The sequence below is a fragment of the Coenobita brevimanus genome, chromosome 67 (genome assembly GCF_032717465.1).
Source record: "Coenobita brevimanus isolate Jiangsu-jjx chromosome 67, ASM3271746v2, whole genome shotgun sequence".
Taxonomy (NCBI): domain Eukaryota; kingdom Metazoa; phylum Arthropoda; class Malacostraca; order Decapoda; family Coenobitidae; genus Coenobita; species Coenobita brevimanus.
Window position 1 is genome coordinate 33,073,760 of NC_137020.1, and position 20,203 is coordinate 33,093,962.

General features: G+C 41.6%; 1 protein-coding gene across 1 annotated transcript in view; it reads right to left on the reverse strand.

The window, feature by feature from the left end:
• The window catches only part of LOC145405617 (latrophilin Cirl-like), a 153,886-nt gene that overhangs the window by 14,542 nt on the left and 119,141 nt on the right, over positions 1-20,203 (reverse strand). Inside the window, exons 3-5 of the mRNA XM_080276944.1 lie at positions 11,781-11,887; positions 6,861-8,633; positions 5,859-6,177 (exon numbers count right to left, since the gene is read on the reverse strand). Coding sequence (XP_080133070.1) covers positions 5,859-6,177; positions 6,861-8,633; positions 11,781-11,887 — 2,199 coding nt within the window. The remainder of the gene's footprint in view (positions 1-5,858; positions 6,178-6,860; positions 8,634-11,780; positions 11,888-20,203) is intronic.

The window sequence follows — 20,203 nt, forward strand, 5'->3', positions numbered from 1 at the left end:
CTGCAGCCTTCGCACCATCGTACATACTCTTCACAGCATTCAACAACTTCCAATCTACTCCATATATTCCATATCATCTCTTTCAAAATTATTTTCTTCGGTCAAAGTCCACAGCCCCCCCCCCCCACCCTGGCCTCCCACCCTCCCTCCATCGCCATGGGAGACTTTTTTCAGTCATTGGTGATTTACTCAAAAACTATTCGTTGTATCAAAATTCTGAAAACACCATGAGAAAGCGTGTGAAATTCTGCATCTAGACATGCTTAGCTCTTGCATGATGCTAGCAAAATTTTGCACTACAATGTAGGAAAGTTATTTGAAGCTATTTTTACTCTTGAACAGGTTCATTTCTCACTGCATTTCTGTACTCTTACTCATCAGTTTTGTGGTTTTTAATAGCTTGTCTTACAGTATAAACACCAGTGAAGATGATAGTATACAATTTAACTAATACAACCAATTTCCATGGGCAAACTGGCCGTGGAAACGTTTTTCTTTTTGAACAGGAGGAAGCAGATACGCCTAGCAGAGTAACTTTCCACTCAGTGAGTCATTTGGTGTGTGGCGGGCTTAATGACAACGTGGGTTCTGAAACTTGGTGTGTAACTGTCGTCTTCAATGATTTCTTTGTAAATTTTTGTTGTTTATACATTGTTTTCTCAGTATCTAGCACTATAATGGATATTCCAATGTGTATTTTGATGTCCACATAGCTGAAAGACTGAAGAACACTGCCACAATTATAAGGGGTGCTGCACATATGGGGGAGGTATTTGTGGATTTTTATTGTTTATGCATTGTTTTCTTACTGTTTACGATTATACTGCAAATTCCAATAAGTGTTTTGATGTCTAAAAACAGCTGAAAGACCGCAGAACACTGCCTAAATTAGGAAGGGTACTGTGCATAAAGGAAGGGTTTTTGTGGATTTTTGTTGTTTATGGATTGTATTCTTAGTGTTTACAATTATACTGCATATCCCAATGCGTGTTTTGATGTCTAAATACAGCTGAAAGATACGAGAATTCTGCCAAAATTAGGAGGGGTGCTGTACATACAGGTTGGGTACAGGTATAGGATTGGGTGTAGGTATGGTGTGAGTACAGGTGAGGATATTGCTCCATATCCAAACTTTGCCCATATCCAGATATATCTTTGGCTCTATTATGTTGGATAATTGAGGGATTACTGTAATACTCATAAACAAGTGCAAATGAAAGAATCAGCTGACAGTAATGATTCTACTTCAACACCACCACTGTCACCATTACTATTCCCCCCGATCTTTTTTTCCCACCTATGAATGGGGCAAGGCAGAATCCAGAAAACAAGGTAGGAGAAATTAATGACTGAAAAGTGTAAAATTATCCAGCACCTTTGTACGATCAAATTGCCTTGGTAAAGTTAAGAGATTGATATTAAACATTAGGATGGAAATTACATGCTACCAAATACTACCAAGGTGAATGTGAGGCTCTTGGGCAGCTGTGTATTAGCAGTAAATCGCTTCCCGATGATCCACTCCTGTTTCTCCCTCTAATAAAACCCATACTTTATTACTACTGACACCATGTGAGAGCCAAGTGACAATAAACTGATTGCAATACTTTAGTTTTTTTTTTTTTTTTTTAATATAAACATGTCAATGACACTGTTGTTCTTGTTGCTCTGGCCCCAGACTCATCTGGATGTGAACCCAATGGACTGCAGGCTGATGCTGTCCTTTTCTCATATTTCACAATCCTTCTTTCATGGGACAGGAAGATGAGGAGCATCTATATTGCAGATGAAGTTTACTTTAGTCAATCTGTTTTCACCTGACAAAGTTCCCTAACTTCTTTCAGCTCAGTTGATGGTCAAGTGTAGTCAGAATAGAAAAGTTGATTTAACTGGTAACCACATAGACTTTCAAGTTGGAAGGTTATTTAACTAGTGACCAACGACACTTATACTTACTTCAGAGTTATAGTTTATCAATTTTCATTTAGTCATGACTTACTTTTGAAGTCATGGAAGAGGTTCAGTTCCATCAGATGAAAATAAACCAACTACTGTACTATACTACAGTGGGTGAACTTTCATCCCTGACTGTACAATATTTTAGTTTGAGTATGTCCACCTCTAGCTTATAGCCTCCTATGGCTCACTCAGCTAAATAAAATCATCTGGTGTTAGCTGAAATGGAATACAGTACCCCTCTACCAGAGTTGTTCTGACCATGCGGGGAATAGTATAGTATATGTACCAGTCGGTGTCTCTCCACATCAGACTTGATGCCCAGGGTCAGTGGCCTCTAATTTGCGTCATGGCTTAATGAAATAATTATGACTTTGAAAACCTGATCCTAATCGCATGAGAAATCCTTGCAGCTTAAGTCTTGGAGTTACTTGCCTGTGTTTCACCCAAGCTTCAGCATAATGCTATCCCCTAAACAAGGAATATCATGAACATCAACATCATCATCACCATCACTATCACTTTTACTTTTCTTTTTTCAACTACAAGTAGGGATAGGGAGGACTCGGAAACAAGGAATGAGAATATGTAAAAGTGGGAGAGCTATTAAAGGCTTGAATATACATTTCACTAAGTGAAAACCATATACCTGTTAAAAAAAAAAAAAAAATGTTAAATTCTATGATATTATGTGCTTTAAAAAAAAAAAAAAAATCACAGCAACCATGCACTGACATATAAGCAAAACACTATTTCATCACAACACTGTAAGCTGCACACCGAAATACAGCAGATGAGCTCATTGTAAATATGCCAAAAGCTTAGCTGTGCTTGGGGGGAAAAAAAAAAAAGTAAAAATACATCATCTGATTGAAGGGATTAATGCTGACAACGGGACAAATATAAAATATGGTAAGAGAAAAGAAGAAAAAGGTAACTTCATGTAGAGAAAAACAACCAGGAGGTAAAATATGAAAGGCAAGAAAGCAGAAAGCTGAATAGAGGGTTGCAGTCAAGGATGCACTTGACATTCCACTGAGGAGGTGGTGTGCAAAGGAAGGTACGAAGGAGAGAAAACAGACACAGAAGGCAAAGCAGGAGGAGGAGAGTATGTGAGAGGAAGGATGAGAACTGCAACAAGAAAGTACAAAATTAAGAAAGAGAGAAAATAAAGGAGAAGTACAGTTGGAAGAGGATATGAGTAACATAATAAGTTAAATAAATAAAATGATCAGATAAAAAAAAAAAAAAAATCATACGAAACATAATACAGACCTTGGGCAGTGTAAAACAAAACAGAGCATGAACATGAGATTGTAAAACTGGAAAGGAAAACTTGGATCAGAAATTACCAAACAATTCAGGGATGGCATTGCAAACATAAAGATGGGGACTTGTCAAAATATACATAGCTGAGAAAAGAAGTTATGAAAATTATAGAACTGGGAAGTACAATACCCAACTGAAAAGACAGGACTAAAGGTGGCTGATCAGATGTACAACACACACAAAAAAGATGGTCACACAAGAGAAAAAGTTATGAGTTACAAAAATGCAAGTTACAGAGATGACAGACAACAAAAGCAGCAATGAGAAATAATCATCATTATAACCCAGTATCACATAAGGACTAGGGAAAAATTGTTTCTTATTTGATATTTTGGGGGCATGAATCAGAGGAAAATGGAGACTCCTGGTACAATCTCTCCCCTTCCTCTCACACTTCACTTTTTGAGCCATATCATAGGCACCCACAGCTAGGCTGCTGCAATCCAGAGCATTTTTTGTAGGAGACTGACTTATACCCCTGGTAAGAGTCACATGGTAAACAAACCTCTGATCACCTCTAAGACTTGAACTGTAATGCATGAGCAACGGCGCATTCCGATACATAAACTACCAGCCACTCCACCAGGTATCTAAAGGGACTTATAAACTCCCTATATAATAAGCCAGTTTCATAAGTGCTGCTATTTGTTCCAATCCATACTAATATAACTCAAATTTAGGATGGTAAATTTAAGAGACAGAAGTGGAAACAAGGTACATACAGACGACAAGTGCAACAGAGACATACAGCATAATGAGTGGTGAAAAATAAATGCAACTTCGAGAGGATCAGGTCATGAGGTACTAAGATGAAAAAGAAAAAAAAAATTGACAGACATATGCAAATAAGAAATACTTTAAATGGAGATTAAAAACAAGAAAAACTCAAGAGGATGAAGCTATGAGATACACATATGCAAACACAGACAAACAAATACAACAGACAAACAACAAGTGATGAGAGACAACTGATAAGATAAAACCATGAACAAAAAACAAGGAATCAAGAGGAGCTAAATAATGACAACCTTAGGAGGATAAACTTATGAAAGACAGAGATGCGAACACAGACAAACAAGTGCGACAGGTAGAAATAACATGTGGTGAGAGCTTACAGGCGGGAGTAGAGGCGGTGCTGTAGTGCGTTGGTATACACGCCGCTGCATTGAAGGGATAGACAAAATGTTAGGTTCAAAGAAACTAGACAGGGTGACTAAAGAGAGGATACTTGCTGTATGCTTTAAACTTCAATTGCAAAGAGGAAGGGAAAATCCCACATTCTTTATAATAAATTCTAAAGCATATGTCAAAGACATAATGTGCATACATTTACATTTTTGCAGACCTTGAACATGCATACTTGTATATATCCTTTTTAACTGCTGATGATAATTAACAGTGAAAATGTACTGTATATGCAGTAGCTCCAACATCACCAAGGCGCCATCCATAAGTAGTATGGGTAAGCTATATGCCCTTACTATCACCAACCTTTACAAATGGCCTTGAGATGGAATTTTAAGTTATCTCTTCTGGGCCAGTTGCCATTAACAGCCTCTAGGAATTATACTGTAATTGTGTCTGGACTCTTGTGTAAATGTGGTTAAGTCCTCCACCTGGGAGTTTTGTGCAAGGTCAGCTTCTGACCCCACACAGCTTCCATAACACTACCTCCAAGTGATAGTGGTAACCATCTACCTCCTACCTGTCTGGTGTTTCTGTATTTTTGATGACTTCTCTCTGTAATGTGGGATGCATGCTAAACTAAATACTGTACCACAGATGTTACTGGATACATGAATGTCAGCAAAAAAATAGGGATTTACCTTCTCAATCCTGATTCAAGTTTTAAGTATACAGCTATAAGTCTTACGGACGCAAAAATGGGAAGGGAGGAGAAAATGGTAAGAATATAAAGTACAGTTAGTGATCCAGAGGGGAAAACTAGTGATAGTAGACAATGAAACAAAGCAATTACTGGGGAAACAAAGAATGGATAGGCAATCCTCATTATAAGTCCAAGATGTGTTCTAAAATGCCACAACTTTTTCCAATCTACTGCCAATACTGGTCCTGAAAGTTAGAAATACCTGTACTGGCAAATGAGCTTTATACATAAGCAGTGTAGTTTTTATAGGCAAATTTGCTGTAATTTATGTGTACCTAATAGCAAAAAAAAATATCAATAAAGGAGACAACAAGAATTTACTGTACAAGCACTTTTATTTACTACATCTGTGAATGCAAGTGGGTAGGAAATGGACTAGTAGTTTAACCACTAAAGGACAGCTGAGGCATTTCAGGATTTTATTCTGGTTACTGCTGGACCTTATTCAGCTGAGGAGAAAAGCCTTCCTTTAAAGGGTTACACTGGCTTTAGCAGTACACTATTGTTAAAAAGCTACATTGGTAACAGGGCCACTAAGAGAAAGAGGAAATATTAACAGAGGGCATAAGACTACTGTAAATTTGAGGTAGAATATACAGTAAGTGCTAAGTGTTCCCTAATTTTCAATGACTACAGATAAACATTTGATGGAATTATATATAAAGGATATAAACCACAGCCTTACCTAGTGGAGTCTAGACGAGCCATCTCCTTGGTTTTCAGGGCGTCATCGGGGGAAAGTCGACAGGTGTAAATGAATGCAGCAGCCAAAAGTGTCACATGTGCCGCCAGAAACAAGAGAGCTGGACCAACAAGTGAGAAAACAAAGTAGTTGTCAGTTCTCAGCCAACAGTAGGAATCTGTGCCATAGCTGAAGGGGTCAACCACTGCTGCTGCCGCCACCACCAGGAGAGGGGCACCATAGGCCAGCGTGTAGTGCCACCAGCGCAGACGCAGAGACTCACACTCAACAGCACGCGCTACACTCATGTACACGTGCACTCCTGGGGGAATAGGGGGGATCACCATGGTTATTTGGATAAATAGAATATATGGAGCTCTGGTAGACTGGCCTGTTCAGGTCACCATATTCTTCATTATCATCATCATGACCATCATTCCCACTTATAGATGGGGTGCTAAGTTCAATATAAAATATACAGTACTACAATAAACCATCTAAAATTATATTTAATACAACATGGTTTAACAGAATCTTACGCAAGACTGAAATTGATTACTGTACTTAAATACTAAGCAGACACTGCCTTAAATGAGTGCTTGTATTTCAACCTAAATCAGGTAAATTATTAATAAGCAATACTGCATATTACTGTAATAATCTAGGGCTAATCACCATTAACTGAATGTTAAAACAAGATTCTAACAAAGTCAGATTTGACTGATACTTGGTAAATTAAAAACAACTGAAAAGCACAAGTTTCCCTCCCATGTCTACCAAAGCTACATTAATATAGTATACTGGCACTGTGTTGAATCTACTTACCAGCATTCTACCAGGTTAACAAACTACATTATTAAGGCTGCTGACTCATTTGGGACATGTAGTACAATACTGCATTAGGTTTAATGTTACTGGACAGTACAATATTTATACTTCATATTCTATATTTCAGAAAGAAAAACGGAAAATGCTGTTGCAACAATGGTAAGTTTAATGGCTGACCTTCCATGAACATCCAAGCAAAGGCAGCAAGAACTGAGTAATGCAGCAAGCCGGCCACCACTGCACACAGGACTGGTGCATCCGTACGCCAGACCCCTATAATGAACACTGTTTCTGCAGCGGCCAGACAGAAGCAGACATGGCGGTGCAGGGCGGTGCGGGGCGAGGCCAAACCACGGAACACAGAGAACACGAGCAGTGAACCACCCACACACACCAGGCTCACCACACACCCAACATACGCCAAGATGCGCAGGGCTGCCTGCGGGTCCTCCTCACCAGCGCCCCCTGCACCCACCTCCTCCATGAGCACAGCAAAATTTGTGAGGTGGTGGCAGCGGCAGGTGACATGGGAGAGGTTGTGGTGGAGGACCCGACAACCCTCATCACTCCAGGCAGCAGTGGTGTAGTCCCAGAACACACACAATGGTCGGGTTAAGTTGTCCTGACGCAGCAGAGTGAATGTTAGTGTCACTGGCTCTGGTAACTGGATGTGTCGCCCTCGTCCAAGAGATGCTGACACCACACGGGAATTAACCACTCGACTGGCATTGGTGTCTCTCGGCCCCAAAGGCTCTGAGCCAGGTGCCAGCAAATCTTCAAGATGGCGGTAGGTGAGGAACACCACCCGAGTAATGCCATTAGCACTGTTTTCCAGAATAGCTTCAGGTGGCAGTCTCAATGAGTCTGGAAACACCCAGTCCTGTGCCCGGTCCTGCATTGATGGAAAATCCACAGGGGTTCCATCTGCTACAGCTGCTCTCACTGAGGCCAACACATGGGAGCGATGGTGGGTGGCCTGAGCTCCGGGTGGCAAATTATCTGCCAAAAGGAAGGCAGCTTCTTCTAGGGCCATCATAAGCTCTGTGATGGCATGACGACGTTCTCTAGTGGCAAGGTCCCCCCATGGCCCCGTCAAGCCTGCTGCCAGCAAGGCAGACCCAGTGGCCAGGGCTGCTTGCAGCATTTCTACCACCATGGCCTGCCGTTGTCGGGGTTCTGGGAATGAATGAAGATGGGGCGTCATTTGGGTAATCAGCTTAGATAGGAGTCGGGCTGTGGTGATGAGATCACCTCCATACAGTGCTTTGCTGGCTGTCACCGTGGCCAGGTCTGCTGCCACACCCAACAGTGAGTCCTGTGAGTTAGCCCGTGTCTCCAGCGTTGTCAGCCACACACTTCGGCACTCACTCAGATCCACATTACCTGCCCAGCTGGCAGTGTGGCAGGGCCTCCGTGCCCATCCCGACGCTCCGCCCGGACAAGGCTGTACAGCGATCTCCCCGCCGCGTGTCCAGTTCCAAAAGAGTCCCCGGCCATAGGTGGGTGGACACCAGGGCACAGTGGCACCTGGGTCTGGCAGCTGAGAAGTGGCTGGAGGTATGAAGCTACTGGTGGCTTGGGTGGGGACCTGGCTGCTGCTGGGAGGTGGGCTTGAGCTGGGTGCTGAGGCTGGGGACAAGGGAGGAGGTGGACTGCTGGCTTCATCTCCTGCTACAGTTGCCTGTGCCTCTCCATCCCCTCCATCCTCTCCTCTTACATTCTGAGGCACAGTGGTAGGGGGAGGTGTGGTGGTAGTGGTAGTGGCAGTTGTGGTAGTGGAGGTAGTGGTTGTGGTGGTGGTTGTGGTTGTGGAAGTGGTGCTGGGTGGTGGTGTGGATGATGTGGTGGTGGTGATGTTAGTGTCAAGGGTGGGAATGATGCGGAGGGGCGGGCGGGTGGCCACAAACCAGGGTGGGCGAGGCCGTGTGGTGGTGGTGGTAGTGGAGGTTGCTGTGAGGAGGCAAAACAAATTCAATATCAGTGTCACCATTATCCAGACCTCTTTTTCCCAACTATGGATGGGATGAGGTAAGGTCCTGAAGGGGAAAAAAGAAAAAAACAAAAACAAGCCTAACTGTAAGATAACAATTTACAAGTTTTAACATGACTGCTGTAATGTAAACTACCATAGCATTACACTACACAAAATATTTATGAATCTTCTCATACTCAAAAATAACAAAGCCTCAAACTATGTTAATGTATGAGCTATATTAATCAAGAAAATGAAGATCTTTCTTCTGGAATTCTAAAATGAAGTCTGTATCATATATGTGACAATCAAACAGTGGCAAATGTACATGTTCTAATTGAGGCAATGGAAAAAAAAAAAAAAAATCTGAATGATACTACAGTAGTACACTAATAAGCTGTCTAACAGATATAGCATAGTTTAGTATATATACCTACATAAAAAATAAAGTTATAGTGTTTAAAACAACGGAATTCTTATAAACATCTTGGCAATCTTTACATAAAAAAAACTCTGAAGAAAAAGTGGAAATGAAACACACACAGAGTAATCAAGAGAGATAATAATTTAGCTGCCCAAGAATTCAAGCATAAATACTATACCAGTACTAATTCAGATGATAATGGAACATAAAGACAGAGAAGGAAGAAGGAATGTGGGAAAGAGGAAGAAGGGAGAGTATACGAGAACTGTGAGATGCAGAATTTAGGATTCTAACTGTATCAGCAATCATTGAGAAATACAAATAAGAACGTATTGTAACTTTAATACAAATCGCATATTAGAACAGTGTGAAGAGGGAAACTATAAGAGTGTCTTGCTGTACATATGAAAGAAGTGAACTGTGGAAAGGCAAGCAAGTGAGAATTAGGGGGATTAAGGAAGAATGATAATGGGAAGTGACAGTAAACAATAAAGGTAGTAGAAGGGACAGACAGTACAGAAGAATGAGGACTGGGAGGAAGACTTGAGTAAAGAGGAGTAAGAAACGAGAGAAAAGAATCGTATCAAAATCTGTAAGAGTCAAGTGAAGAAGCTGCAGCCAATCATCATGCAAACTGCCCCTGCTTCTTTTGCAACCCCACATCCCATTTTCTTTGTCTTTTTGAGGGGGGCCAAGGGCCAAATGTCCTTATCTTGTTGAGAGAGAGAGAGAGAGAGAGAGAGAGAGAGAGAGAGAGAGAGAGAGAGAGAGAGAGAGAGAGAGAGAAATTGCTTACTGCATTATAAAATAACAAGATAAAGAAGAAAGAAAGATGAAAATCTGGGAATACGGAATGAGAGGACAGAAGAGGAAAGATAGAGGGAAGGAAAAATCGAAGGAAGGAGTGGATAAGAGGAAGCAGATGAGTGAGGGAGAGTGGAGGATGGGCAGAGGGAATAGAGAAGGATGAAAAGGGGTAGGTAGGAAGGAGAGACTTGGATGATGAGCAGAAAAGGGAGGTTGAAAAGTAAAGGTGAAAGGGTAATAAAGATGAAGAGAACTACTGTATGTCATTTGAATAGGAAGATGGGAAGATTAAACACAAAGAGATGATAGTGTTGTTGAGTTTGAAAAAGAATGTGGAAAGGTTAGTAGGATGATGGAATGGGATGAAGACAGAAAGGGTGAGAAGGAAGGTAAGTAAAGATGAGTAAAAGGAAAATGAGAAGGTGAAAAGGGAGAAAAAGGGTGCTTAGGAAGGAAATGAAAGGAGCGAAAGCAGGAAGGAAATAAATGGAGCAAAGGTATGAAGGAATGAGAAAGAAAGAAGGTTAGGGACAAGAGTGGGAGGAAACGCAACAGTAGGTGAAGAAGGAACAGAGGTGGGAAGGTACAATGAAAGGAGATACAGCTGAAAGGAGGGAAGAAGAAAGGAAGAAGGAAAAATGGAGAAAGAAAGGAAAGGCAAGGAGTGGACGAGCTAATACTGTAACAGATCACAGGAGACACAACAACAGGGAAGCAGAAGTGAAAGGAAGGAAGGAAGGAAGAAAGTATGAAAGAAAGTCTAATAATGAGGGAAGTATAATGAAGAGAGACTGGAAAGGTTATGGGAACAACACTTATCACATGGGACAAAACAACAGGGAAGACAAGGGGATGAAAGAAGGAAAATGAGGGAGGGAAGGAAGGAGGAAAAAACTGGAAGGAAAGATGGAAGAAGGAAAACTGGAAAAGAAGGAATGGAAAAGTAGGAGAGTGGAACAGGTACTAACACTTATCTCAAGAGACACAACAATAGGGAAGCAAGGGATAGTAGGAAATAGTGTACAGTGAAGTAATAACCTTGTGTCAATATTTACATTATGAAGTTACAGGAGAAAGAAAAAGAGAACCACATACTAACGAAGCCTTTACATCAAATGGAAGGGATATATACCTCCAAGCCTCTCTCTATTTTTTTTTCTAGAATTGAAATATATGATGGTAATAAGGTACACGATAACCATAAATACTGGTTAGTGTAGTTCCTAAAGGACAGAAAAAAAAATACAACTTAAATCTAATACACTAATAATAATAATAATAATAATAATAAAAGTAGTAGTAGTAGTAGAAGTAGTAGTAGTAGTAGTAGTAGTAGTAGTAGTCATAAAATAATAATGAACATGATACTTAAATTTAATATGTTACTTCAATTAACCAGTACATTTCAACATAACTGCTTTTCTCAACTGATCATGCACACACACACACACAAAAAAAAAAAAAAAAAAAAAAAAAAAATGCAAAATGCCATGCATTAACTGTGGACTCCATGCATTTGTTCCATCATGCTCAAAGGGCAGCCAATAAATGCAATATCCCGAACACTGATACCTTTTACACACACGCATTAAGCAAACTGCTACACACACACTGAAGCCCGTGTTCTGGCAGGCCTTGCTTACATCTCTTCCTCATCAATTTACCTTACTTCTGCATATGACTGTACAAATTCATTCATGCAGAGGTCGGGATATCGTGTTTTTGGCTTTTAACACAAGTACCACTAAAGTCGCCCCCACCCCCCCAAAAAAAACAAAGGGAATGAAATAACTAACATATAACACTCAATTTTTAGGGCAAAATACTACTGATAGTGGCGACTTTAGTGTATCATTGTCTAACCGTCGTCTGAACACTATTACACCTGCGTTACCTGTCCTGCACTGGTAATGAGCCTCCAGGTACTTGTGTGTACCTGGGCACCCGTCCCCAAATCGGGCTGTGTTGGCCTCTATCGTACATGATGGCTTTCCAGAGCAGCTTGTAAGAAAACATTGGGTTGCTTTTTATACCTGAATCCGTTAACGGTTCTTACATTCAGAAAAACACACTGGTTGCTTTTATATCCTTTCAGTGCGATGACGTGATTACTATTTTACTCTTCCTGCCTCTAGATGATCTCGTCAGTTTAAATTCTTTTTCCTCGACTCTGATTACGTTATTTACATTATTTTTTCCTTCCTACAAACATTATCCAGCTTAGGAGCCATGTACTAAAGGTCTTAATGAGGGTATATTTAACTCCTTCCATTGAAAAGCTGCCTCCAGAGTTTATAATAATTGTCTGCAGTAAAGAAAATAATCCTGAATCCAAGGATGTCTTTATGTTACCCTGCCTGCACCCTGATTAAATACTCCCTCCCAGCTTGAATCAAACAGCATGGAGAGTAAATAATAATGGACGTCATCGTAGTGCAGGGGTTAAACACTACTGCTACCGCCACCACCACAACGCAGTTAGTTATGGTTAGTACACTACATTTAGCTGCAATTCAAAGGCTGGTTCCCTCGCATTTACCTATGCAAAAGAATGTTCATCAGTGCACACAAAAAGGGGGAAAATAAAAGTGAAAACTGTCATATATCCGCTGAAAACGCATCACGACATGGCTGAGAGAGAGAGAGTTACGAGGACCAGTAATACCTCAAAAGGACTTACGACCCATACAACGCAGAGAGAGAGAGAGAGAGAGAGAGAGAGAGAGAGAGTTACAAGGGCAAGTTGTAACTCAAAAGGTCTTATGACCCATACCAATGAGAGAGAGAGTTATGAGGACCAGTAATACCTCAAAAGGACTTACGACCCATACAACGCACAGAGAGAGAGAGAGAGAGAGAGAGAGAGAGAGAGAGTTACAAGGGCAAGTTGTACCTCAAAAGGTCTTATGGCCCATACCAACGAGAGAGAGAGAGAGAGAGAGAGAGAGAGAGAGAGAGAGAGAGTTACAAGGGCCAGTTGTACCTCAAAAGGTCTTACGACCCATACCAAACTAAAGAGAGAGAGAGAGAGAGAGAGACTCAAAAATGCTAAACGCTCTATCTGGCATCATCAGGGGCTTCAACGAATTAAAAGTGTTACCAGATGAGCGTCCTTCCTATTTTATCCTCCATCCCCGGCGCGAATTGACCTTTAAGGCGAGGCAGTTATATAAATCCATAATGATACTGTCTCCTAACTCGTTCGGAAGGGGGCGGGGCTGACGCGTTCGTCTTGAATAGTGAAGTTTTAATAATGGATAATCATGTCGGCTGGCGGTCGGTTGCGGCATGGCGGGGAATCGGAACGGATGAAAACTCGCAAGATGAGAATTTGAACGAATAAAAACGCACAGAAGGAGAATTTGAATGAATAAACACGCGCGGGGCGAGAATAAGAAGGGATAAAAAACGCGCTTGAAGACTCTGGAGGAATAAAAATGTTTACCACAGGCTCCTCAGGGCTCTTCGCCCCCCCCAAGGCTTAAAACGACCCAAGTCATTTTACGTATTTGACTTCAAATTAATGAAAAATCTGAAGGTGTTAATAAAGATTCTCAACTTTAGAGTCTATGAATATTACTCAAATCCTGGGAACTATCAAGAGGGGTTTTAGGAGCGTGTTGGGGGCCCGGAGCTTTAGGGAGGGAGGGCTGCAAAGAGGTCATTTCAAAGCGGTCTCTCAGTAACTCAAATGCTACGGAAACAGGTCATTCAGTGACACCAACTCTTCCAGGCAGGCGCCTCGGAGGGTCAGGCAAAAACGCTTATGATAATGATCTGAACGAAGACAAAGAAACAATCTGAAAGAAGAAAAAACGCGCAGGAGAGGAATCTGAGCGAGGAGGGGGGGAGGGGAAAGATCAAAATGTGAACGAACAAAAACGCGCCGAACAAAAATCTGAGGGAATAAAAACGCGACGGATAATCTGAAGGAAAAAAAAAAAAAAAAAGGAAAACGAGAATTTGAACGAATAGAGTCAAGACGGGATTTTGAACGAATAAAAACGTGCGGGAGGTTTTCATTAAATAGCGAGCTGGGGGAGAATATTAAATTAAAATACGACAATCCATTATAGCTATTAAGGCCTATTTGCTGCACGAAGCCGGATAATTTGTAAAGATATAGATGTCAAGATGCCGAGATGTTTGGCCGGGAGAAGAGGGTGGGAGATAAAATGAACAGATAATGAGAGAGAGAGAGAGAGAGAGAGAGAGAGAGAGGATGGGATGCTGTGAGATGGGAACCTGGGAGATAGGATGGATGGGATGCAGCCAGAGAGAGAGAGAGAGAGAGAGAGAGAGAGAGAGAGAGGATGGGATGCTGTGAGATAGGATGGATGGGATGCAGCTAAAGAGAGAGAGAGAGAGAGAGAGAGAGAGAGAGAGAGAGAGAGAGAGAGAGAGAGAGCAGTTCCACACACCTCCGGCCAAACATCAACTTAAATCATGACAAAACTACCCCGCCATTGTTCTCCTTCTCCTTTTTCTTTCTTTCTCTTCTTTTTTCCATCATCCACGTCTCATAGTTTATCTCAGATCACTTTTGTGGGCCGTAATACTAGCTAGCTCTGCACAGCCCTTAACGTCTGTTCCCTAACGATTTATTTTGCACTTAGCGCCTGAAAATCCACTTGTATGTTAATGATGGAAACTGTGTCGATTCTAACATACAAGAGAATGTTTATGTGTACTAGGCTAAAACAAATCGCTATGGAAGAGGTGCTACGAGGCTTCCTGTGCCGCTCAGAATAGCATATTTATCTCCTTCAGTCTCCACATTTCTTCCTGAGCCTAACCTTTCTTCTTCTTCATCATCATCATCATCATCTTCACATCATCAGCACAACCATCACCTTCATTATCATCATCTTCATAATTATCATCACCATCCTCATAATTACCATCACCATCATCATCCTTCCCCTCTTCTATTATTATCACCCGTTTCAGTAACTAACTCTGAGGGCTTTCGCTACCGCCAGATAATATGACTCTGCTTTACCCTCACACCCCATGGCGTGTAAAATCGTTTAGTGTACTGTGCTATACTCTTTCCACCACAACTTGGCCTAAACTGCCATCTCTACATTAAAGTTCTTGCTCGCACCCACCCGCGCCAGCATGCGTTTGGTGTGGACGTGACCTTAGTCATGTTATTTACCTTCCAAAACAAGGACGACACGCGAATTAAACCAACATTCAATTTCTGCCCGATACTAACTCAGCCGTGGTTTTCCCTCTCACGCGGCTGCCCTGCGCTGCGCCATCCAGTATCTCCCGAGGTGATAATTGGCCGTGTGAAATGCCCATAATCTGCCATAATACCCGGCCAGCCACCTCGTAACCACAAGACAGATGGCCACTGGCAAAAGGAACGGAGATTTTGAACTTGTTGGGATTTTTTTTCTTTGTTTTTCTTTGTTTTTTATCGTGCGGCGGTTGGGGTGCTGTTCTATTAACCTTTTTGATACTCAGGGTCCACCTGAGTATTTTCTTCAGGGCAGAGCTCGGGTACTACTGCCAGGGTGGCCGCATATTCAGCTGTGCTGGCTACCAAGCTGCCGGACCGACAATGCCAGAGTCATGGTGGTGTGCGTGTAGCTGGCGTCACTGGACTCAGGTGTGCATCCATCCTGTGTGGGCTGGTGTGTAAAATGAGTGGCCTACCTAAGGTAACACCTAGAGGGACTATTGCCTGGATGATGCAGTGACCTCGTATTCAGGGATACTGGGTGTAAAAACCTCCAAAATTCTCAATGGCATAAGCTACGGCGATGAGCACCGCGGCTAAGCACGTATGGCGTCTGCCTCACCTTTACCTTTAATTCCTGACAATTTTGTTTTGCTACAAGAAGTCTAAGTAGTCGCAAGACAAGCTTGACAGGGGGCCCAAATGTTAAACATGTTGAGGATCTGGAAGTAATTATTTACGTGATTTATTGTTATGGAGTGGCATGGTGCTAAAGCACTTGATGCTGACCTTTTGTTTTATTTTAAGGAAAAGACACGGGGAGGATCAGCCAAAACACCGGTGGGTGAGGGAGCTGGTGGTAATACTTGCCGTGGGTCTCCTCGTGCCTACTTTCCTGCCCCGCCATCCTTAACGCCTTATCTCCCCCACCTTAATGAAGTAATCAACGCACCCCGGCCACCACCCCAACTTTCGATAACCATTTAACCACGGCTGTTTTAACATTACTTTCATCATATTTCATTCATAGGTAAAAACAAAAATTTCGTTAGCGGTAGATTATAGGAAGATCACTATGCTTGAAAATTCCATCACCTATACTCTGGTTAATGCTATACGATTTTGTTATACTCTTTTTATACAAGCTCCGTCTAAAATTGGAGTCCTTCCATCTTGAAGGCAGAGCTGTTACATTACATTGACGAAAGAATATGGTGATAGTCATGAAGTGCCATGGAAACGATGTAGGGCCATAGCACTGTTTTTTTCTGTCACTGATCTACGTGAAATGCGCTGCAAAAGGACGATCCTCTCGGCCAAGTTAGAGTAGAATCACTGTAGCCACTTGGAGGCCTGCAGAGGTGTGAGAGTTCGAGATGGATACCAATCAGGAAATAACGAAGATGAACCAATTTATTCTGATGATGCATTTTTTTTTTCTCTCTCTCTCTTGCAGTCCATGGAATAAAACTATCTCCAGTACCCCACATAAATGTATAAGGAAGCCTGACAGTGACGAGTAAAATATTCTCACGGTAACAGGAGTAAAACACGTAATTCATTTTTGTTTCTACTCGATTCTTCAATCACATAAAATTCTATTCGGCTACGAACAAACCCCTCGTAGTGAAGGAGTTGTAATTAACAGCCCCAGATGTGGTTATTTCCCTCATGTTCTCAGTCCTTCTTTTTTTTTTTTTTATGGTGGTGAGGCAGTATATTGCAAATCCGATTCAGCTCATAAGAAAGCAATATTGAGTGACGTGGCCATCCTCTTCCTGCCAACTAATACCCCAACACAACTAGCAGCTCTAAAACACTTTATAAAAATTAAAACTTCATGAACTCCACTTTTTCTCTCAGGACGGATACTTTTAGGGGCAACTCGTCATTTCCCGCGCCGATCAACCTTTAATCTGACACCAAATTTGTAAAAAGAATCTCGGGGTTGCTGGCTTATCCGTAACTAACTTAAAAATCGTTAATATGTGGGTAGTGGGTGAGGCTGGATTAGGTATAGTCAGGGAGAATGAAGGTATCTGACAGATGGTGTTGGTTAAGTGGGTGAGGGTTGAATGTTGCTCAAAGGGACGCAAGATCGAATCCTGGCTGGAGTAGGGATGTTCCATGACTTGGGGAATGCTGTTCAAAAGAATGCGAGGTCGAAACCCGGTTGCTATAAGGAACACCGATGATTACAATTTAGTTAATATAGACGCTACTCATCTTTCACATGGTCTACCGACATGTCATAAAAACATCCCGCCACAACTTATATTCCCGGAACACGAAAAATATGGTTACACACAAGTTAGATGATACCAGCAGCAAGTTAGAAAAGATCGCCAATATCGCCAAAAACACAAGTTACGCGTCCGCAACACGAAGAATTGTTAGTTATACTCGTTACCCAAAGCTAATTACAAATTAGTATATCACTGACATTCCGTGTGATACAGTCCCGACACGAATATCTGTTAGTTGCACTGGAGTTACACTAAGCTAAGTTAGGTACAAGTTAGTGCGTTAGTGCTTTATTTAACCCCCAACACAGGCCAGCAGCATCAGCAGCGTGGGTGTACAATCTGGCCTTGTAATGTTACCTAGGCCACAAGTGTAGTGCACCTCGATGTACTTGTGGGTGCCGGGGCAAGGATCGCCGAATGCGTCGCTGTTCACTTCCATACTGCAGCTCTCCACACCGTTACATCTGTTTGTTTACATTGTGAAATTATGGCAGTAGGGACACAAGTTTTCCCTCCATAAAAACAAAATGTAGACCATACTGCTACCATGATTCTTAAAATAAGGATATTCTAATTCCATGTCTCCATCCGGCTATTTTTATCAGCATCTGGAAATAGCGACCATAACACGATTATCTTCTTTGCATCATTAAGTAAAAATGCATGAAAACCTTATACTACATGTGTCAAGCACTGATTTATTACAATGATAAAAATTAGATATCTGTATTTCCCTAAGACTAAACTGGTTCCAGACAAATACAATAATGGAAAAAAATCTACATGTGGAAATTACTAAAACTACACATAAATAAATATGAAATACAAAATACTGAAAAATATTCTTAATAACTTCCAAATTCTAAAGTAGAAACACATGAAATTACACAGGATTACATCTTATAACTTAGAGGGCAGAGTAACCTAAAATACCTACATTAAGATATTACAGTAACTTATCAAATTACTTTTTCCCCAATCTAACAAGCACTAACTCGGTTCACCCACAATATCTATGTTACCTGTGCTAATATTGGGCTAATTCTGAAAGCCCTGATGTCAAATGTAGTATAGATTAACGTGTACACGACTCAGAGGCAGGGAAATATGTCAGTGTAGGTATGATGTGGGAGAGGCACGCAGGCAGCCTAGGTGGTATGTAGGTCAGGTATCAGTGACCCTATTACTGCCTATGTATAATGCAGATATACTACAAGTCTATGGACAGCGTGTTCTTGACCCCGTGAGGCTCTCCGGCAGTCTTCCAATGCATACAACACCGTCACTTTCTTTTGTGTGCCTATTCTTTAAAATATACAATTGTCGGTAGAAAATAGTATCAAAGTGAATAATGAGGAATGATGTGTAGATATGAATGGTGTGGAAGCTAATGTAAGGGAGCCACGTAGCCCACAAACTATGGCTCAGTGTATATGTGTGGTGTGGGGTAAAACACAGCTAGCCTTGTTGCTACTTTTTTATGCAAGGAAAAGGAACCGAAGGCCAAAAGCCCACAAGACTGCTCCTTCCAAGAAAAAATAAGTCGATAAATAACAAAGGCAAATTCAAGACCCGTTCATTTCGAGATGCCTGGACACACTGCGTTTGAAAGACTGGAGTGTGGATGTGACAGTCTATTGGTGCCTGGATTAAGAAAGCTCCCTAACACCTTTTCCTAAGCGATTTATTATGCTTATTACACCTTACTGTCCTATGTTGTCTTATACAAATTCTTCAAACATCGCCATACCCGGCATAAATAACGCACGAAAGGATATTAACCAGCCAAATCCAAAAATAACTCGCCAAAGAAGAGGTGTTAGGGAATACGGGCCATTGTCACTAACTCCTTTACAATACTAGGGTCCGGACTAGTGAAGCAACATTCCAGCCCATCTAAGAAGGCGTTGATTAGCAGGATATTGATAGGTCCTGATATGTCATTTACACTTCTAATGATCCATGAGGCTAGATTCTACGATATATAATTACACTGGTGCGTAGTTTAGCCACCTCTCATTAGGCTGTGGTGATGGTGGTGGTGGTGGTGGTGGAGATAGCAGGCTAAGATATTCAGTTTATACTCAATCTTACAAACACTGTTCTAAATGTGGGTCTATACGGTAGGCCTGAGTGCTGTGTTGGCTGCCAGTGATGAGTAAGAATTTGTGGACATCAGCGTTATCATGTATCAACTGTACTGAAGCCTACGAATATTATCCCAGCTGTGAAGCCTTTATGTCTGGCCTATATGATTGTGTGTGTGTGTGTGTGTGTGTGTGTGTGTGTGTGTGTGTGTGTGTGTGTGTGTGTGTGTGTGTGTGTGTGTGTGTGTGTGTGTGTGTGTGTGTGTGTGTGTGTGTGTGTGTGTGTGTGTGTGTGTGTGTGTGTGTGACGAGGAAGGGATGGTAAGGGTTGCTAAGAGGGATGTCTACTTCTGTCTACTTAACGGGGTGCCTATTGTGTGTGTGTGTGTGTGTGTGTGTGTGTGTGTGTTATACAGATAGATATACTGTACAACAATACATACACAAATGAACACACATACATGGACGTACTGTAGATAATAACATGTTCAGCAGAGAGACAGAAACATATAACAGATCGACAGAGCGATATATAGACAGAAAACTCTTTATGCTGCAATAATATCTATCTATCTATCTGTCTGTCTATCTATCTATCTATCTATCTATTCTCGTACAGAGGGAGAGAAAGATGTGGGTAAGAGGGTATTCTATCTTATTTAGTTAATATATTGGACAGGCAGTATGTTTGGTTAGAGAATTGATAGGCGGATGGGAAAGAGACGGAGAGGAATGTGAGGGAGAGGGGGGGAAGGAGGGATAAGGAAGGAGGGGGTGAGGAGAAGGGTTGGGG